The sequence below is a fragment of the Gasterosteus aculeatus genome, chromosome 10 (genome assembly GCF_964276395.1).
Source record: "Gasterosteus aculeatus chromosome 10, fGasAcu3.hap1.1, whole genome shotgun sequence".
NCBI lineage: Eukaryota > Metazoa > Chordata > Actinopteri > Perciformes > Gasterosteidae > Gasterosteus > Gasterosteus aculeatus.
The window spans coordinates 17,504,533-17,523,927 of record NC_135697.1 but is presented as its reverse complement, the minus strand read 5'-3'; the positions used below and the strand labels follow the sequence as shown (position 1 = coordinate 17,523,927).

Here is a 19,395-nt window from a genome sequence, read left to right as displayed (position 1 = left end):
ACACACACACACACACACACAATGTACACGTTCATCAAGAGCTTTCAGTGTTTCACTATTATTACTGTAACCACTAAGGACAAAAATGATCTTGATGGAATTCAAATCTCTTTTGACGCTATATTGCATTAGCATTTTACTTCATTTTATTACTTGTGCACTGCTGTCTTGTTACATTGTCTACTGTCACGCACCCACCGCCAAGACAAATTCCTTGTATGTTTGACATATTTGGGCAATAAATGTTTCCTGATTCCTGATATATTCATATCCTTTTATATTAATATGTTCACTCCTGCTCAGGTCTCATGCAATCACAACACACTGCGCTAATCATACTTTACGTCTGTCTAATGGGTTTGTGTTTGTGTTCTGGTCTCATCATTAGCTGCTCAGGAGGACCACAGGGACGTTCTACAAGCTCAAGTGATGCATTGGAACAATGATCTACTGCTTTAATAGAACATAGGATGGATCATTTAAAAACATAGATCTTGACTTAATGTTTTCTGGTTTCTCCCACATCTGCTAAACATCTGGATGATTTGATGATGATGAGGATGAAATCTTCAACCTGAGCCTCCCTGAAGTCTCACCAAGGCCTCACTGCACCTATTTGTATTATAGTTATTCATTCTGGTATCTTCTGAGTAAGTAACAGTGCTTGGGTTACTTTATTTGATATATTTATAATTTTGTATCCTCCTCCATCATCGGACGCAGTGTCACCACACATATTATAGCATGTGATCAATTAAACCACAAATGTATATACATTCTAATGAATGGTATATATTTATTTTCTTGAACATTATTTAAACTTGCCTGAAATGCACATGAAACGTGTCAGGGTCATTCCTGAGAGGTTTTATTATTAATATATCTCTGGTTACTGAGGTAAAGCTCTCAAAGAGTCCGTACAGATGTGCAAGTGAGAAAGGGAACAGAAACGATGCTGTGATTCCAGTAACTGTGAAAGAACCTTTATGGTCTGTGAAGTTTCTCCCTATCGACCATGTGGAGCCTAGTTTATGCTTCTGCGTTTCCAGAGAGACGCGAGGACACGCAGACGTGTCCCTTGCGTCTCCCTTGCGTGTCTTTTCACGCCTCCTTGCGTGCGTCGACCCATTTTTCTAGACCAGCGTGTAAAGCGACGCAGCCTCCTGCAGCAGCAGGCTGTGATTGGTCTCTGACTACGTCCTTTAGAGTCTCACGTCTCCGTTTTCACAGCACAATACGGCCGTTATTAAAAGGAAGAACGTTTACGAGAGAACGGATCAGATTGAAGAGCTTTTAAACATGAGCGCTTGTACAAGCCGTCATTGGCGGACTATAAGGACGCCGGATGGCCTCTGATTCATGGAGGCAGATCTCCACAAACGAGGGGAACAAAGTCGTGGAGGAAAATACGGGACAAATGTGTCCGTGATGAAAAGCAGCAGTGTGGATGCACGGGGCAATAAAGTCTATGATCAATAAATAAAGCAACCAGCGACTTCCACACACAAAGACGTGACTCTCCAGGTCGTCTTCAACAAAACACGTGACTCCACCTGTTGTTCTGGAGGTGAATCGCTCTGCAAGACTTTACAACCAGGAAGTGAAACCAGTGCGTCGACGTGAAGACGCAGCGGCCTTTAGTCCTGTCCGCACCAAGCGGCAGCTCCAGTAATATATTACATCACGGCGACATCTTCTGGAGCTACAGCAGCATTGCTTCATGTTCAGGGTTCAGACGGATTGATAATCATCAATCAATCAATCAATCAATCAATAATTGATCCACGCGAAACAAACACAACAAAATACCGTAAACCGTCGCACACGTTCCTGTAAATCCTCTAAATTGTTGGAGAACCGCAGCGGTCTGTTTTCTTTACCTCAAACTGTGATGCACACAATTCACCCAGCTTCGCCTTCAGAATAAAAGCCCAGCGTGTGGAAAGGACACGTGCTGTTCTTAAGACATTTGTTCAGGCAATGGGGAGTGTGAGCACAATGTAGAGTTTATTCACTATGTTCAATACACGTGATTTTATTTCAGGTAATCTGCAAACGAACTGCATGTCTCTTAAATAATAATATGTGTTTGTTTTTTGTTTTGAGGAGAAATAAATTGGTTGTTTCCACGTGCGCTTTATTCCAATAAATACTCTTTGTTTGTAAAATATGTTCATAGGCAGACACCGATACATCCATTTGTTTATGTGATATATTCTGAATTCAGTCAAATATATATACTACTACACTATTTTATCAAATAGAGGAGTTCAACGCAGAATGTTTACTCCAAATAGCTGGGGCTTTTATTTTGAAACAGATCACAGCCGACCACATCTGGATCGGTTCTCCGCAGCTTGAGTCCCCGCGCGGCTCAGAGAGCGAAACCAGGAGAGCAGCTCGCCTGCAAGTTCTGTTCCTCCTGTCACACCTCCTCTAAGCTGTAACGGCAAACACGTGTTGTTGTTGTTGTTGTTGTTGTTGTTGTTGTTGTCGTGATGTCGACCCCCGGGGGCTCCCTGGCCTGTGAGGGAATGTACTCCAAGCTCATAGAGGACGAGGTGAACAGCAGGCCAGATGTTGGACTCCACGGTAAGTACTCAAAGTGTTATTTGTGTAACAGCGGCTTATTGTTTTTCTTTCATTTGTGTCTCTTTTGTTGACTTACTTCAAAATACTGGCGTGCAAAGCCGGACGCACGCGAGCGTCCATCTATTCACAAAGAGGTGCAAAGTGCGCTCAGAGCAAACATCCCATCGGACGTCAGAGGACACAAAGTACCAGTAGTGAGCTTGTTTGTTAGCATTGGCCGTAGCTGAAGCTACTTTATGGGTATTTAAGTGACGGGTGACGGGTCAGAGGGCTTAAGGCAGCATCTCCACTTTGCTCTCAATCATTTCATTGATTGGTGGCAGAAAAAAATGGATCGGGATTCGTGGACAAATGGAACCAGGCCGCATCCGAACCAACCTGCAGTCGACCTCCAGACATCGTGGAAGTCAATTCAAATGTTTCTGACTAAACAAAAACCTTCAGAATCCTTGAATCAACAGATTTGTTGACACGTGCTGCCACGTGATCGTGTTAAGCGTATTTCTTTAGGTGAGGAATTAGATGTTGAAGTCTTGACTGTTGATGGTTTGTCCTGACGTCAGTGCAGATCACTTGGATCGTGAGGTCGATAAACGATTCCTTTTCGGCCTCTTGCAGCTCACCCGGCCCCCCGCGTCAGAATGGCCCCCATACCGGGCGGCCCCGGGCCCTACCGCCTCGCCACCATCTGCCTGGCTGCGCTGAGCGCCGTGCTGCTGATCTCCATCATCGCCGTCACCAGTGAGCACGCCGCCCCTCGGACCCGTTTTAAGCTTTAGAGGAGCGCGTTTAACGAGGAGCCCCGGGGGACGCCGGGGGCCCGGTGGGGAAAGAGGAAACGCAGAGCTGATGTAAAAAAGAGAGAAAACATGCAGGTTCTAAACTTAAAAAAAGCTTCTCAGAGGTTTGGTCACTTAGTTAAATAAATGATAGTCGGAAGAGGCCATCGTTTCGGTAATGAAATAATAACTTCAAGGGGTGTATTCTCTGTATCTGCATGCAAGACTAAAGTTGAGAATTTGGGGGATATCACATCTTACAATTCAAGAGATGAACAAAATGGAAGCAGTACCAGTACATTGAGTACTTTCCACAGGTAAGAAAGGACCTCAGAGAGACGCAGGAGGGACCTCAGAGATGCAGATGAAGGACGCAAACACGTCGGCTCTGATCGCCACCATCAGCAAGCTGCAGCAGGAGAAGGAGGAGCTCCAGGCCAAGCTGGACCTCATGGCGGCCACCAAAGGTAGTCGGCTCCATGTCTGTACAATCCTCGAGAATGTCACGGAGGGAGAACCGTGCACGAGTCCGCCTCCGAGGTGTCTCAATATCTCTCCCTCATCAGTCCCCGAGGCGATCAAACCCCCGACCAGGACCCCGACCAGGGCCCCGACCAGGGCCCCGACCAGGGCCCCGCCCGTCTGCTCCCCGGACTGGAGCCTCTTCAACGACAGCTGTTACTTCATCTCCAGGACCTCCAGGGATTGGCCCGAGAGCAAGTCGTTCTGCGAGAGCCAAGGAGCTCACCTGGCCATCATCCTCACGGCGGAGGAGCAGGTACGGTTCCACTCGGCGGTTCTGCGGCAGCACATCAGGGCTTTCATCCGGCAGGACACGTTTCCAAAGGCCGATAGAACAACCATACTTGGAGATGGAGATTGAGCCGATAGTCTTGTTTATGAGATATGACTTGAATCCCACTTTTTTGATCTCAGCAGATGTAACCAACGTTTTTCCAGACTAATGTGATGAAGCTTGTTTCATGAAGTAGGTTGAGCAGTCTGCGAGTGGTGTAAGTGTTCCCTTGGTCTGGTGTTCCCTCTCAGACGTTCCTGTGGGATCTTCTTCCCAGAGGCCACTGGAACTCGTACTGGTTTGGGATCACTGACGAGCACACAGAGGATCAGTGGAAATGGGTGGACGGCACCCCGCTTGTCGGAGGGTAGGTTCATTTCTTAACTGCTAACGAGTGACGAAAGTGAGTTGTAGTATCGTTTAGTTTTGCTACGTTCCACTCAGATGTAACGTTAGCCGAATGAGTTCATCCAACGACTCTTTTGGTCGGATGGGAAGCAAAAGAACCATCGAGAGTTTGTTTTACCAGTTTTTCCTGGTACGAAACGCGGCGTAGCTTCAAGTAGAAACTTTGGCGGCTTTTGGGTCTTTATTATTTTCAACGTACATAAACAATTACAATAAATACAGCTTTCCCTACACGCCAAGTCCTCGAAAAACATAACATGTGATCATGTTAGTCACGGCACGATGTAAAAAAAAGGAAGCTACCACTGCATTACATACAAAAGTTACAACACACAGAAGTTTCCACACACGTGCACGCTGATGAACACAGACCTGGCAGAGAAGAGGGTGAAGTGGACGAGGAAAAGGTGCAAACCTCAACGCGCTACTTCCTGTTCCACCGGACACGGATCCCAGAGGCGAAGAACATTCAGGGAGGCGAGTCATTAAAAGAGGAAGTGATGTTCCTGGCCTCCAAAGACAGAATCGTCGGATTGGACGGATGAGTATTTTTGGACAGCTCAAGGCTTGTCGATGCCGAAGGAGGCCGAAGACGTGCACGTTTAAAGCACTCTGGGCCTGAGGACAGCTGGCCTGCTTCCTCCTGGTTCAGTCAGTGTAGGTTCATGTTTTGTCCTACTGGTCGGACACAAAAGGAACTGGAAGAGATCTCAGTGGGCTCGTGATCATTGACATTGATCTGAGTAGGTGTTCCACAGGATCGTGTCTGTAGCTGTGAGCGGCCTCGTGCACGCTGGTAAACCGCTGAGGGAAGCCTCACGCCAGGCGCTCCTGACCTCTGACCTCTGATGGAATACAAATGAGTCCGAGACTGAAAAAACACTAAAGCGCTCGCTGCTGTGTTCTGTATTTTGTTCCTTTCCATCTTCTGCCAACTCAACAGATTTCTAATAACCATCTGATTTCTCTTCCTCATTTGAAAATAACAATTCATCATTCCTCTGTAGCCTCGTGCGTTCCTCCGCTTCCTCCTTTCCCGCTGAGGTGTTCTCTATTTCATTTTTTTACAGGACGCTTTTCTCCAAAGCGACTTACATTACATTTTTAACCCATGGCATTTTACATTTTTGCCCGGGGAGCAATTAGGGGTTAGGTGTCTTGCTCAGGAACACTTCGACATGGGGCAGCCGGGACTTGAACCACCAACCCTCTCTACCCCTGCGCCACGTTGTTTATTCTTTCCTCATATTGTTGTTGCTCTGACACTTCTGACCCCTTCAACCTTAAACTTTTCGGTTTGTATCCAAACTGCAGAAGACACATTTTGTACCCGTCCCGCCTCGAACAAAACTGCTGACCGCGATGATTTTGTCTGTGCAGGTTCTGGGAGGCGGGCGAGCCCAACAACCACATCGACGAGGACTGCGGCTACATCGTGAAGACGCAGGTGATGGAGCGCGTGGCGATCCGGAGCTGGTACGACGCCCCGTGCAGCATGTACCTCCCCTTCATCTGTGAGAAACAGATGGGCGGGGGCGCCAGCACCGCCGTCCCCCACTGAGGACGCCGTCAGACCAGATGAATGAAACGAGAAGAGCGGAGTGTGTGTGGGACGTGTGGAGGACGCGGGGGGGACGTGTGGAGGATGTGTTGTGTGGAGGACATGTGGGGGATGTGTTGTGTGGGGGACGTGTTGTGTGGGGGACGTGTGGAACACGTGTTGTGTGGGGGACGTGTGGGGGACGTGTGGAGGACGTGTTGTGTGGGGGACGTGTTGTGTGGAGGACGTGTGGGGGACGTGTTGTGTGGGGGACGTGTTGTGTGGGGGACGTGTGGAGGACATTTGGGGGACGTGTTGTGTGGGGGACGTGTGGAGGACATGTGGGGGACGTGTTGTGTGGGGGACGTGTGGGGGACGTGTTGTGTGGGGGACGTGTGGGGGACGTGTTGTGTGGAGGACGTGTGGAAGACATGTGGGGGACGTGTTGTGTGGGGGACGTGTGGAGGACATGTGGGGGACGTGTGTTTCAAATTTTTGCAAACAAAATGTAAAATGGCTTCGACTGTCGACTGAAAATAAAGCAGAAGTATTAACAGAACAATGATGTTAACCATCTGACTCACTGTCCTCCGTCTTCTGTCCATTAATGAATCTTTTTAAACGTTTGTAAAAAAAAACACAACAAAAACATGTTCCAGCCAAACAAAATCAAACTAAAGTATTTTTTTTTAAAAGGACAGTAAAACAACACAATGGTTAAACTCTAACTTCTGCCCAACGGACTTCACATGAGGCCGATTGTGTAGCAGACGTGTTGTGTGTGCGGTTTGTGTTCATTCTTCCATCCTGAGCTCGTTATCAGCTCATTAACCGAGATTACAGCCCGAAAGAAAGACATCAGCACATATACAGTGATAGATAGATGGATGGATGGATGGATGGATGGATGGACGGCCGGACGATAGATGGATGGATGGATGGACGGACGGACGATAGATGGATGGATGGATGGATGGACGGACGGACGGACGATAGATGGATGGATGGATGGATGGATGGACGGACGGACGGACGGACGATAGATGGATGGATGGATGGATGGACGGACGGACGGACGATAGATGGATGGATGGATGGATGGATGGATGGATGGATGGATGGATGGATGGATGGATGGATAGATAGATAGACATCTGTTTTAGTACGAAAAAAGCGTACCACCGAACGGCACAGTACGGGTCGGGTCTGTTAACCATGATTTGGCGAGCGTTTCCACCGCCAACAGTACCCTCACTTGATAGGCGTGGTGTATGACGGAAAGTAGATTGACGTCATTCGATCGCGCGAAAACTGAAACTAACCGCAAACAACAATGGAGGACGTACAGCCGATCCTGTTCCTGCTTCTCGATATGTGGCTGTTTGCCACAAGGAGGCTACACGCTGCAGGTGTGTTACGTGTGTTGTCTTTCCCCTTCCGGCACGCGCAAATGACGACACTCTTTCAACCAATCAACGCTCTGCAGTGAGTCTAGCTCCGCCCTTTAGTGCCAAACAACTGTGCCAGGTGCCCCAACGGAAGGTTACCCAAAGAGTGGTACGGTACGGTTCGGATTTTTGGTACCATTCTCACTTTTGGCAGTGGAGACACAAATAACAGGGTACCGACCAGACCCGACCCGACCCGTACCGTACCGCACCGCTCGGTGGAAACGCGCCATAAGATCAAAAGTGACTCACGCAGAACATTTTATCACAAGTCACAAGTCATTGAAGAAGAAGCGAGTCTTAACATGGACTCTAGACGCACACATGTGACACCTAACAAAGTGTGACACGACCTTCGTACAGTTTAAACACTGTGTGTATCTTTGGACTGCTGGACCCAACGTGCAGCACCTGGACATCTCAAACCCGTGGCGCCAATCACTGATAGAAGGCGGGGCTTACTGCCTTCGGACCCCGCCGATGATGTCACCGTGCTGCAGGAGGTAAACCTCTGGATTAGCAGGCTCCTCGGCCAATGGCCGGACACCTCTGGGTCTCAAACCAAGTGTCTATGTGGACGCTGTAATCGAGGCCTCATGCTGGTGGATTGTCCTCCGTCACTGACATCTAACCGTAGACATCAGATACCCGCTCCACTTCCTGCCGTGGGTCAACGAGAAACCCCCCTCGTGCGCCGGCTCAATGTCTGCATCCACTAAAAGTCTCGTTCAGTGACAAAAGCCTGCGTTTGACCCCTGACCCCCTTGAGGTCAGGCATGACGCACGCCCGGCCTGACCTGCTCTAATTCCCTAACGGGATTACCCGTCCCCGGATATCCCGTTAGTCTCTGATTAACCGGGCTCAACTCATTAGCTCCGACTAACCAGCCGTCCCAGCCTGCGGCCGGGCGACCCATCGCGGCCTCCTGGCAGGAAGCAGGCGGCGCAATGTCACCTCTCGCTTGTCAGAGGACCCGGGGGGTCCAAATCCCCCAAATCAAGTGAAGACGTTAAAATGATCTCAAACTTATGAACAGGTTGATTCAGGGGGACTTTAAGTTTTTTTTAAGTTCTTGCCGTTACACCTGAATCTCAATGAAAAAGCAGTTGCTCGTAGTATTAACCAGCATTTTCCTTTCATATTTCATAATGAGTCTGATGGGTCACTTTCCTTCCCTCGGTACCATATTCTCACATTTCACCTCCAGCTGTTCGCTTTCTCTTCCTGCCTTCTTCTTTTATTCCTTCACCCCTTTCGTCTTTTGACCTTGTAACCTCATTTCTCCCTCCAATCGGTTTACCTGCCTCCTCTCGGCCTGCTCCCTCTGCCTGTGTTTCCCTCTGCCTCTCCCGTCCCTCTCTATTTCCATCTTTGAGCTTTATCCCTTCATCCCTTATCTCCTTCATCCCCTCCAATCCTCATCTGTTCTTCGCCGTGGAGGAAGGGGGAGAGAAAGAGAGAGTTTCTCACAAGGGAGCTGCGCTTATTCTGCGTCGGAGGAGCCTGCGAGCAGGAAGTGCACCCTGGCATATTTGGAACCTAAGCAGAGCCGGAGGTGTCTGGGTCCACCATCTGCACTCGGTGAAGAAGGAGAGAAGTGACCACGTCGTGTGGGAGAAGGTGAGCTTCTTCTGCCCCCTCTTTTCAGGTCCTTCCTCGCTGTCGGAGGTTGTGTGCGTCGGCACACAAAGGATTTCATGTGCTTGACGTTTATACTATGGAGGATCCTCCACCTTTGGCCTCCTGAAGGCTTCTCGCACTTCTGCAGCCCACAGGCTCCAGGTACTTTTCTAAAAAAGCATCTTGAAGAACAACAGAATCAGTCGTGTGCACCATCGCATCCAAAGTAACGGCTCCTTAAACCCTTTGGAGGTTTTCTTTGGACCAAGAGGATTGGCGTCGGTAAGCTGCAGCCTGATCCTTCACACGGCGTCAGACCTTCTCCAGCCACCCGGCTAGCAGAGTTCTGCAGGTCTGACGGCGCTCGGGCTGCTTTTGCAGAAACAGGGAGCTGTTTTCTCACTGACTCTTTCAATTGGAAAAGGTTTTTGATTCAGAGTAGAAACTTTTCATGCGAGAGCTTTCATCGCTTACGTGAAACAAGAGGAGGAGCTGCCGATGTCGGACTATGGCTCCACATCTCCCTCCCCGGTGTCTGTGATCCCGGGGTAAAGAGCAGTCAGTAATCGGATGACAGGGGATTTGACCGGTAAAGCTTCCTTTAAGATCTGCTTCCCAGGATTTAAAGCCGAGTAGCACCGCTGCCCCTCCCATGTCCTCCATCCTGCATCCTGTCGCAGGCCTCCTGCTTCCTCTGCTCAACCCGCCACTGCAGTGAGCTGCAGCTTGCTTTCTTCATTATTCCTTTCATCGGTTTCTCCATTGATCTGTTTGGTGTGTAAAATGTCAGAAAACAATGAATGTACAGAGGACATTTTAAGACCTGTTATTAAATTTACGGTGATTTCAAATGAAGAAAAGTTTAGGAGGTTTGAACCTGGTGATGTTCAGCATTTCTGCTTCATGGTTAATTTCCTCACTGTTCATAATTTAGTTTTTTTTATTCTGGTCTGGGTCCACAATAACCACTTACACAGCGGATGGAAGTTCCCAAAGTACCCAAATGATTTAAAATGAAGAAAGTCTCTGGATGTCTGGAAATGAGAAGCTGATCCCAAAGCAGCACCGAAGGCAAAGCTGCTCACATTCCTTCACTTTATTACCGAACCAGTTTGCACGTACAAGGGATGATAATAAAGTTATTTAGTTATTAGTTAGATTAAGTTATTCAATTAAAGAGGACATTGGCTGGTGATTCTCTGGTGTTTTATGGTTGATCTGAACTATTGAACGATAAAACTTGTGTACTGATTCCGTTCTGGGATCTGCTTCAACATCACATGATGCTTCTTATTTCGCTTCCTGATAAAAAATATTATTTTCTTCCTCTTTCCAATCCTGTGCCTCCCGTTCTTTGTGCCATCTGTCCGTTAAGCCTTCCTCATTCTTCTGTTTATTTCCTGCTGTGAACACTGTTTTCCCCTCTCGTCATTACGTCTCAATGAAGTCTTCTTCTGCTTCTTCTTCTTCTTCTTCTTCTTCTTCATCTCTCCCGCTCTTCACTGCATATCATGGCAGGACCAGTATGACAGATAATTGTATTACAACTTTGGTTCTAGGAGGGATTACCTCTGTCAGGTGTATGTCTAATCTAGACGTGATGGTGTAACAGATCACGGTATCTGGGTCGCTCACTGAAGGTGGACATCTGAAGGCTGGAGTTTGACAGCAGAGGCGCTGACCTCTCGATGCTCAACACAACTAAGACGTTTTATCGTTTTCCCCTCTCCTCTTTTCCAGATCGACGGTTTGTTTTGTCCATCAGTTAACGTCCCTGAGCGACTGTTACCATGGCAGCCGAGAAAGCTGAGATCGATGCTCTGAAGAAGGAGTGCGATGGGCTGCGTGCACAGATTGAGGTGAGCTACATCGCGTGCAGGTCAAACACCGAGAGCGCCTCGGGAAGCAACCGGTGTATTTCACACGTTTCCAGCCAGGGGTACCACTTTAAATGACTTACATAGCATCTAAAAAATCGGTTTAATTGTTTGTCAGAGTCAGATCCGAATCTTTTATTACATAACTAATCAACTTCATTAAATCAATCATATGAGGTGTGATTTCCCATGTGACCACCAGGCGGCCCGTAAGGCCGTGAACGACGGCAGCATGACCGCAGCATCAGGGGGGGCGTCCGAGGTGGGCCGAGTCCAGCTGAAGCTGAGGAAGACGCTCAAGGGACACTTGGCTAAAATCTACTCCTTGCACTGGGCTGCTGACTCCAGGTGAGGACCAGGAGGTCGACAGGACCACTTCTGTTCAAACCACCATCTCCTAAAAAGCCTCAGTAAACCACAAACTGTTAAAGAGTGCCAGTAAAGCACCGCGGTGCAGATAAAAAGCCTTGAGACATGGTTTAATTTAACATCCCCAGGTTTAATTCTTGATTATTCTCTCTTCAAAGCACTAAAATAAACCGCTGTGTCTCACTGGAACCACAGAGATGTGGAACTTTCAGCATTGATGGGATCCTCCTCGATAAGTCTTCCTTCTCTCTCCCTCAGGTCAATGGTCAGTGCTTCACAGGATGGCAAGCTTCTGGTCTGGGACACCTTCACAGGGAACAAGGTGAGATCACACCGCCCTGTTGAATCTGTTTTTATGGCGTTTCTGGTGGAGACACACTGACATCCAGTGGTGGAGGAAGGATTCAAACATCACATCAATCTATTTGAACATTTACGGTATAAAACAACAATATAAACCATAACAAATATAAACTAAACTATGACAAACAGAAGAGCGTTTCCAGGCTTAAGAACTCACTCATCCACCACTCCGCACCTGAAGGAGGCCTCCAATGAACTAAACTTAAATGTCCGCTCGCCAGCTGGTTGCTGTCCCCCTAAAGTCGGCCTGGGTGATGAGCGTCGCTTTGGCCCCCTCCGGGAACCTGGTGGCCAGCGGCGGTCTGGACAACATGTGCACCGTCTGCAACATCAAGTCCGCCAGCCCCAAGACCCTCAGGGAGCTGGACGCACACACAGGTGAGCAGGAAACTTCATAACCCTCACCGTGACCCCGGGGGTCACAGCACCTATGAGCGTGCAACAAGACATGAATTGAATTTCGGTGGGGCTGAGGTGTGGATTTCCCTCCCAGGTTACCTGTCCTGCTGCCGTTTCCTTAGCGACACCGAGATCCTGACAGCCTCCGGTGACACCACCTGGTGAGTTCATCCCGGGAAACATCTGCAATACCTTTCTCGCCGTGGCAACGCCACGTCTTTTGGCCCCGAGCTTTTGCGTGAATTCACATTGAATATCGTTGACTTTGCATGTGTTCAAATGCTGGACGACATCGGAGCGAAACGCGGAGCAGACGACTGCGTTCATGTAAATGTTTGAGTGAACGACGCGGCCGATACTCACGCTACTTCCTGTCCCCCTGCAGCTGTCTGTGGGACCTGGAGACCGGCAAGCAGAAGATCATCTTCACCAACCACATCGGAGACTGCATGTCGCTGGCCCTCTCCTCCGACATGAACACCTTCATCTCCGGAGCCTGCGACTCTCTGGCCAAGCTGTGGGACCTGAGGGAAGGGGTCTGCAAGCAGACCTTCTCCGGACACACCAGCGACATCAACGCCATCTCCGTGAGCGCACGACGCATCGTCACACTCAGCTTCTGTCGATACCGCTGCTCGCTCTGTCAGCTGACATTCCGCATGGCTTTAGATGATAAGAACCGCAAAAATGACCAGAAGGGAAAGAGAGAAAACTAGAAAGATTCTCAAAGTGCCGACAAAGAAACACAAATGAGCTAACGAGAGACACAAAATGACAGCAAATATACACACAAAGACTACAAAAAGCCTTCAAATGACAACAAAGAGATAGTTGGCGAATGCAAAAAGGCTCCAGGTGAGTGAGGACAACCACAAAGAGCGACATTATGTCCACAAAGAGGACTTTTTTTGCCCAGTGGTAGGACGTCCTTAGAGGCCTCCCAGGACAACACCACTCATTTCACGTGATCACTGACCCGTCCGCGTGTTTTCCCCCTTAACCGTCACGCGTGTTCCCCACGTCCCCCCTCAGTACTTCCCCGATGGAAACTGCATCGTCACCGGCTCCGACGACTGCAGCTGCAAGATGTACGACCTGCGCTCCGACCAGGAGCTGATGAGCTACCAGGACGCCAGCCTGAACGCCGGCGTCACGTCCCTGGCGCTCTCCAGCTCGGGCCGCCTCATCTTCGCCGGCTACGACGACTTCAACTGCCACATCTGGGACTCACTGAAGGGGGAGAAAGTTGGTGAGCGGGGCAATTTGGGTCAGCGGTCCCAGATGAGACCCCAGGCGAAAAACAGCCGGGGGCCAAAAAAAACCCGTTGAAAGTGAAGCTCGTCCCCCTGTCTCCTCTCTCGCCTCCTCTCTCGCCTCCTCTCTCACCTCCTCTCTCGCCTCCTCTCCTCCAGGTGTGCTCTCCGGCCACGACAACAGGGTGAGCTGCACCGGCGTCCCCGCGGACGGGATGGGCGTCTGCACGGGATCCTGGGACAGCTTCCTCAAACTCTGGAACTGAGGACACCGCCGGGCCGGGGGGGGGGGGGGGAGGGGAGGGGAGGGGAGGAGGGGAGGGAGATAGACTACTAGACAAGCGGATCCGTTGGTGCAGAGCTCCCTCTCTCTCCCTCTCTGCCGCTTCCTCGCTCGCTCGCTTGTGCAAACCTGCGGATGCGGCGTTGGGTCACGTTGTGTAAATGGCGTCAGGCGAGCGGAGGGCGACGCGTCGCGCTGTAACAGAGAGTTTTATTGTTGTGAGGATGATTTAAACACTGAAAAGTAGCGTGCTGTTCAAAATGATTACCGAGCACGAAATAAGCTCCTATCGAGTGTCAATTAAACACGCTTAGATGTTTGACCATTAACAAAAAGAAAGGACAGTTGAATATTGAACATAAGACTGTAGGATTACAAATTGATTTGTATTGTCTTCGACCAGTAAAAAAGAGCCCTGCACTTATTTAGATGAAAGATTGATATGTACATTTATTTGTATTTAATAGATTAACACATTAGAACGGAGGGTTGATGTACAGTGTCTTTATTTTTCTTCATTTTACTTTGTTTTTTTTGTTTTTCTGAGCAAGCTGCACCTGCAGAGACTGTTCTTTTGAGGTAGAGCTGCCATCTCGGTTCCCCTGCTAACAACCAGACCCCCCCAGACCCCTCAGACCACCCAGACCACCCAGACCACCCAGACCACCCAGACCCCCCCACCCCGTCTCACCGGGACAAAACGACGGCGGACGGACCTGAGAAAAGACCTTTAATCTTCCTTTTACTCCAGCGGGTTCGGCTGCATTTTGTTTTACACTTGCAGTTCCTCTGTAAAAAGAACGAATGTTTGTTGAAAATCTTTCTAATAAACATAGAATTCTGCATTAACGCCGCGTCCCAGTCGTTCCTACCGTAGTATTCCACTACATCACAGTAATGCATAGTTGACATTTCACAATAATGTATTTTACAGTAACTTACTGTCAAATAAATTGACTGTAAATGTACACGGGCAGTAACGTCCACACTCATTCATTTATTTGACTTGTTTACATTGTCTGCCTAATGAGACAACGTGAGGCGTTAAAATAGCAAAGAAAGAATCACTGACACAAGAAAAGACAAAACTCTTAACTGTGATTGAAACTGTAAATTAACATCTTTTTATTTCACATATTTTCACATTATTTTCAATGACGAGCGTTCTCTTTTTATTATTCATGTTCTCGCGTGTTTTCAACACATCTACTCTACAGACATTGAGGAAGGAACAGAAGGAACGAAGGGATTCGGGGGTTGTGTTTTCTTCTCCAGCACAAAGTAGGAATGAATCCGAACCACATCGGACAGAAGGAGAGAGAGGGATTTAAAAACGACGAGGAGAAAGGGGAGAGAGACGGGGGGGACGGGGGGGACGGGGGGGGGTGCAGGTACTTCAGTGTCCAGGTGAGAGTGAGACACAGCTGAGTGTGTAGCTGTGTTTGTGTACTACTTGAGCAATGTTTTGTGTTTCTTTCTCTGATCGTCCTCACTTGGTGATGAACGTTTCTCCGCCGCGTGTCTCAGTTTAAAGTTTCCTCTTATATCTCTACTTGTTCCTCTCTTTGCTGAACTATTAAAACTACAGTAACAGTGCATGTCTGGCTTATAAATTACATGTTTCGATGTGCACAAGCTGCATCAGCCTACTCTATCTGTGTGTGTGTGTGTGTGTGTCTGTGTGCGTGCGTGTGCGTACAGCATCATCCCCCAAAGTCCAGTGCATAATTTATTTAATCATGTTTTAGTTTTTGCGTGGTTATTTTGCTCGTGTGTTTTTTCACGCGTCTTTGTTATATTTCAATGCGCATGGCTCGTTCCCATGTTTGGCGAGTCAGTCAGTGCTTTTGTGTGTGTGTGTGTGTGTGTGTGTGTGTGTGTGTGTGTGTGTGTGTGTGTGTGTGTGTGTGTGCGTGCGTGCGTGTGAATCATTCCAATGTCAGGTTCACAGGGCACTTGGGTTCCTGAAGTTATGGCCTGCAAAGCGAGCCTGGTCGCCCAACTCCTCCTCGATCCTGCAGAGGATGAGATGGCACAAGGAGAAAGATTGTTTTAAAGGCACATACATGTGGAAACACGTCTGACACGTGACTGAGCCGAGTGAAACCACAGAGTCTGCTGAGCAACAGTTGTCCATTTGATAGTTTATATTGCCTCCCTAAGGATTAAAGAGGCAGATACCCGTTTAAAAAATAAATATCTGTTGTCATTGTCAGTTATTTTTAGCCTGCGTGTCTGCAAAGGAGGTTTATCAGGAGATGCATTCAGGAAAAAGCAGATTTTTGGAGCTTGTTGCCTAAAGGAAACAATAAAAGTAAACAAATTATTTCTCTTTCAAAAACTCACGAATCCCTGAAATGTGTGGAAATGTGATATTAAATTGCTGGATTCAAAATAAAGAAGCCATTTTATCTCAACATGCCACAGTTTATGTGACTCATTTATGACTAACAGTGTGTGTGTGTGTGTGTGTGTGTGTGTGTGTGTGTGTGTGTGTGTGTGTACGCTTCACCACACCGATTAGCGTTTATCGCTGGTTAATTCCCCTGTAAATCTCTCCCCCCTGCGCCTCCCCCGCGTCTCCTCAGCGGTCCGATGGGATTACAACACTGAGCTGATGCCTCCTCCTCCCACCTCCTCCCTCCTCCTCCCTCGCCTTCCTCCCTTTGCCTTGCTGCTGATTGGCTCGGCTGTCGCCGGTCACAGCGCTTGGCGTGTGATGCTGAGACCAGGAGCCTCAGGAGATTCAGACGTAGAATCATAATAAAAAGGATTTTCCATCACTGTCTTGTTTTGGGGGTTTTCAGTTTAAAGGAAAATAGTTATTACATTAAGACAAATTTGCCATCCAAAGTTTACGAGAGGAAATAAATCTGGTGATGAGGATGATAAAAATATAGCGCAGTAGTTGGTTATTGACCGACCACAAGCGATCGGGAAGGTTTAGTGAACAAAACGAACCACTTATGGTCATGAAAAAGATCAGCGTTACAACTTAGAAACAGGAAGTCACGGGACTCAGGCGGCGGCGTCCTGTGTTCGATAAGTGAAGGGTGAAGCGTGGCCCTCTGACCTCATCAGCTGGTTGTACTTGGCCAGCCGCTCCGATCTGCAGGGGGCGCCGGTCTTAATCTGCAACACAGACGGGTCGAACAAAAGATCAGAACCCAGAGAAAACCAGCGTGGTCACGTGACTTGGCGTCCCCACCTGTCCGGTGCAGAGTCCCACCACCAGGTCGGCGATGAAGGTGTCCTCTGTCTCTCCCGAGCGGTGGCTGACCATCACCCCCCAACCGTTGGCCTGAGCCAGTTTACACCTGTGGGGGGGGGGCGAGCGATCAGACGCAGCGTGATAACAACACATTCAGGTATCTCCCCATAGGCCACCTTCTCTAATCATCTGTATCTTCTGTCATAAGGTGGACCAGGAGGGGGAGACCTGTCTGAGGGTTTCTAACGTACGCCTGTATGCCCTCGGTGACGGAGCCGATCTGGTTGACTTTGAGCAGCAAGCAGTTGCAGGCTCGCTCCTCGGCGGCTTTCTCTATCCTCTTCGGGTTGGTCACCGTCAGGTCGTCTCCCACCACCTGGATCCCCACCTGGGCCGTCAGACGGGACCAGGCCTCCCAGTCGTCCTGGTCGAACGGGTCCTCGATGGAGACCACTGGGAAAGGAGGGAGGAGGGGCGGGTTGAAGGCGGTTTCCTGTGGGTCACCGACCCGCAGGCCCAGCTAAAAGACCCAACGGCCCACCTGGGTAGTTGTTGACGAAGCCCTGGTAGATGTCCGCCAGCTGCTCTCCGGAGATGTGTCTCTGGGGATCCGGCGGCGATTTGAAGTCCAGGTCGTATTTTCCCTCGCGGTAGAACTCGGAGGCGGCCACGTCCATCCCAACCACCACCTTGTCCGTGAAGCCGGCCTTCTCGATGGCCGTCTGCAGCAGATCCAGAGCTGAGGAGCGAGGGGAAGAGATTGAATGTCAACCCCTCTTGTTGCGAGAGACATGCGCTCGTTTTCTCCACAGGCCACAGGGGGGTAAACTTTGCCCCATGGTGGTAACCAACGGCGACAGAGGATCCTCACCCTCACTGTTCTCCAGGATGTTGGGAGCAAATCCTCCCTCGTCTCCCACGTTGGTGGCGTCCTGCCCGTATTTCTCCTGGATCACCTCCTTCAGCGTGTGGTACAGCTCGGATCCTATCCGCAACGCCTCCCTGCGGCAGAGGGGGGGGGGGGGGGGTTAGAAAAAGGGAAAGACTTTGGACAAATGGAGACATGGAACCGTTTTGGGGGATGAATTCTTACTTGAAAGACTCGGCTCCAACAGGAAGGACCATGAACTCCTGCATGGCCAGTTTGTTGCCTGCATGAGATCCTCCGTTTATCACATTAAAGGCCTGAAGGGGAGAGGGAGCGAGGAGACGAAGTAGATGAAACAAGGAGGCGTGAGAAGAGGAGGAAATCCATACACAAGAAGGGACAGAAAAGAAAAGAGTGGCCAGCGAATGAGAGGACGGAGAAATGGGGACGGCAAAAAATAAGGAGACATGGAAATGTGCTTTTTTTCCAAAATCAATGAAGACGTTTCTGTCTTACGGGAACCGGCAGCACGAGCTCCGTGTTTCCCGCCAGGTCGGCTATGTGGCGGTACAGGGGGACGTCTTTCTCCGCCGCGCCGGCCTTGCAGATGGCCAGGGACACTCCCAGGATGGCGTTGGCCCCGAACTGAGCTGCAGCACAGGGTGGAAAAACCTTATGTGCCTTTATTTATTCCATTTTTACTGGTATTTTTAAATACTTAATTTTTTATTTCAGTTTTCGGTTGAGGTATTTTATGACGATTCAATGAACCAAATTTGAATTATTTTAAACTTGGTATGACAATGAAGCAATCATTATTAATTCAGATAAATAATCCCACGTCTTGTGATGCTCCTCATCGTTCCATCATTTCTCCCTGTAGCTGACACATTTAAATCCTCAAACCCCCTCAAACTTGTAAATGTTTTTTTAATCACCTAAAAACGACATTTCTTTTAGCTAACTTGCTGTTTTCACATTCTCACTTCACATTGAGTAAAAAGAAGAATTACCAACATGAAACAAATGCCTGTGCTTCACGTGTTGTTCTGAGGAATCTCTCTTTAATCTGCAGATAATTGTGTTTATTCCAACGAGGACAGAAAGTTAATTGAAACATTTGACAGAACATTCGGCTCCACTTTGGTCCGACAGGTTTATTTATTGGCTCCGTTACTCGTTACCTGCGTTCAGCTCGCTGCCTCCAACTCACTAAACAATCTGAGACAACGAACACAACACGTCTGCATTCGTGTTTCTAATCGTCACTTTGCCACAAACGATTTACCATTCAGTGTTTGTGACAAGGAGGAGGGGGAGGAGGAGGAGGGGGGAGGAGGAGGGGGAGGAGGAGGAGGAGTAGAAGGAGGAGGGGGAGGAGGAGGAGGATGGAGAGGGGGAGGGGGGAGGAGGGAGAGGAGGATGAGAGAGGAGGAGGGGGGAGGAGGAGGAGGAGGAGAGGAGGAGGAGGAGGGGGGAGGAGGAGGAGGGGGAGGAGGAGGAGGAGGGGGGAGGAGGAGGAGGAATAGGAGGAGGAGGAGGAGGAGGGGGGAGGAGGAGGAGGAATAGGAGGAGGAGGAGGAGGGAG

At 49.1% G+C, this 19,395-nt stretch overlaps 3 protein-coding genes across 4 annotated transcripts in view; 2 read left to right on the top strand and 1 right to left on the bottom strand.

Moving 5' to 3' along the window:
* Nucleotides 1-2,316: 2,316 nt before the first annotated feature.
* Nucleotides 2,317-6,674, top strand: LOC120827002 (CD209 antigen-like protein D). Of its 2 annotated transcripts, XM_040189669.2 has the most exons (6): nt 2,317-2,592; nt 3,211-3,333; nt 3,689-3,838; nt 3,938-4,149; nt 4,419-4,534; nt 5,956-6,674. In XM_040189669.2, the coding sequence occupies exons 1-6, from the start codon at nt 2,499-2,501 to the stop codon at nt 6,134-6,136; spliced, it is 876 nt and encodes a 291-aa protein (XP_040045603.2). In that variant the 5' UTR covers nt 2,317-2,498; the 3' UTR covers nt 6,137-6,674. The 2 variants fall into 2 exon arrangements, with proteins under 2 accessions (XP_040045603.2, XP_040045604.2); XM_040189670.2 differs by lacking the exon at nt 3,211-3,333 and having other exon boundaries at nt 2,319-2,592.
* A 2,314-nt stretch (nt 6,675-8,988) lies between these two features.
* On the top strand, nt 8,989-14,577 carry gnb3b (guanine nucleotide binding protein (G protein), beta polypeptide 3b). Its single transcript, XM_040189659.2, has 9 exons — nt 8,989-9,184; nt 10,925-11,043; nt 11,264-11,409; nt 11,689-11,752; nt 12,015-12,171; nt 12,287-12,353; nt 12,578-12,779; nt 13,225-13,441; nt 13,605-14,577. Exons 2-9 carry the CDS (start codon nt 10,975-10,977, stop codon nt 13,709-13,711), a joined length of 1,029 nt encoding a protein of 342 aa, XP_040045593.2. The 5' UTR covers nt 8,989-9,184; nt 10,925-10,974; the 3' UTR covers nt 13,712-14,577.
* A 253-nt stretch (nt 14,578-14,830) lies between these two features.
* The window catches only part of LOC120826802 (gamma-enolase), a 13,472-nt gene continuing 8,907 nt past the window's right edge, over nt 14,831-19,395 (bottom strand). The window contains 9 exon segments of the mRNA XM_078080974.1: nt 14,831-15,743; nt 16,802-16,860; nt 16,937-17,045; nt 17,191-17,392; nt 17,481-17,678; nt 17,811-17,941; nt 18,033-18,124; nt 18,324-18,457; nt 18,992-19,032. Of these exon segments, the coding sequence (XP_077937100.1) occupies nt 15,674-15,743; nt 16,802-16,860; nt 16,937-17,045; nt 17,191-17,392; nt 17,481-17,678; nt 17,811-17,941; nt 18,033-18,124; nt 18,324-18,457; nt 18,992-19,032 (1,036 nt within the window). The 3' untranslated portion in view covers nt 14,831-15,673.

What these genes read in the sequence shown, in the direction of transcription:
- LOC120827002 (XM_040189669.2), top strand. Translation starts at nt 2,499, where the DNA reads ATGTCGACCCCCGGGGGCTCCCTGGCCTGTGAGGGAATGTACTCCAAG. An exon ending in GCCAGATGTTGGACTCCACG is followed by an intron (nt 2,593 to 3,210) that starts GTAAGTACTCAA and finishes GGCCTCTTGCAG; the next exon opens with CTCACCCGGCCCCCCGCGTC. An exon ending in CCTCATGGCGGCCACCAAAG is followed by an intron (nt 3,839 to 3,937) that starts GTAGTCGGCTCC and finishes CTCCCTCATCAG; the next exon opens with TCCCCGAGGCGATCAAACCC.
- gnb3b (XM_040189659.2), top strand. Translation starts at nt 10,975, where the DNA reads ATGGCAGCCGAGAAAGCTGAGATCGATGCTCTGAAGAAGGAGTGCGAT. An exon ending in GCCTCCGGTGACACCACCTG is followed by an intron (nt 12,354 to 12,577) that starts GTGAGTTCATCC and finishes GTCCCCCTGCAG; the next exon opens with CTGTCTGTGGGACCTGGAGA. An exon ending in ACTGAAGGGGGAGAAAGTTG is followed by an intron (nt 13,442 to 13,604) that starts GTGAGCGGGGCA and finishes CCTCTCCTCCAG; the next exon opens with GTGTGCTCTCCGGCCACGAC.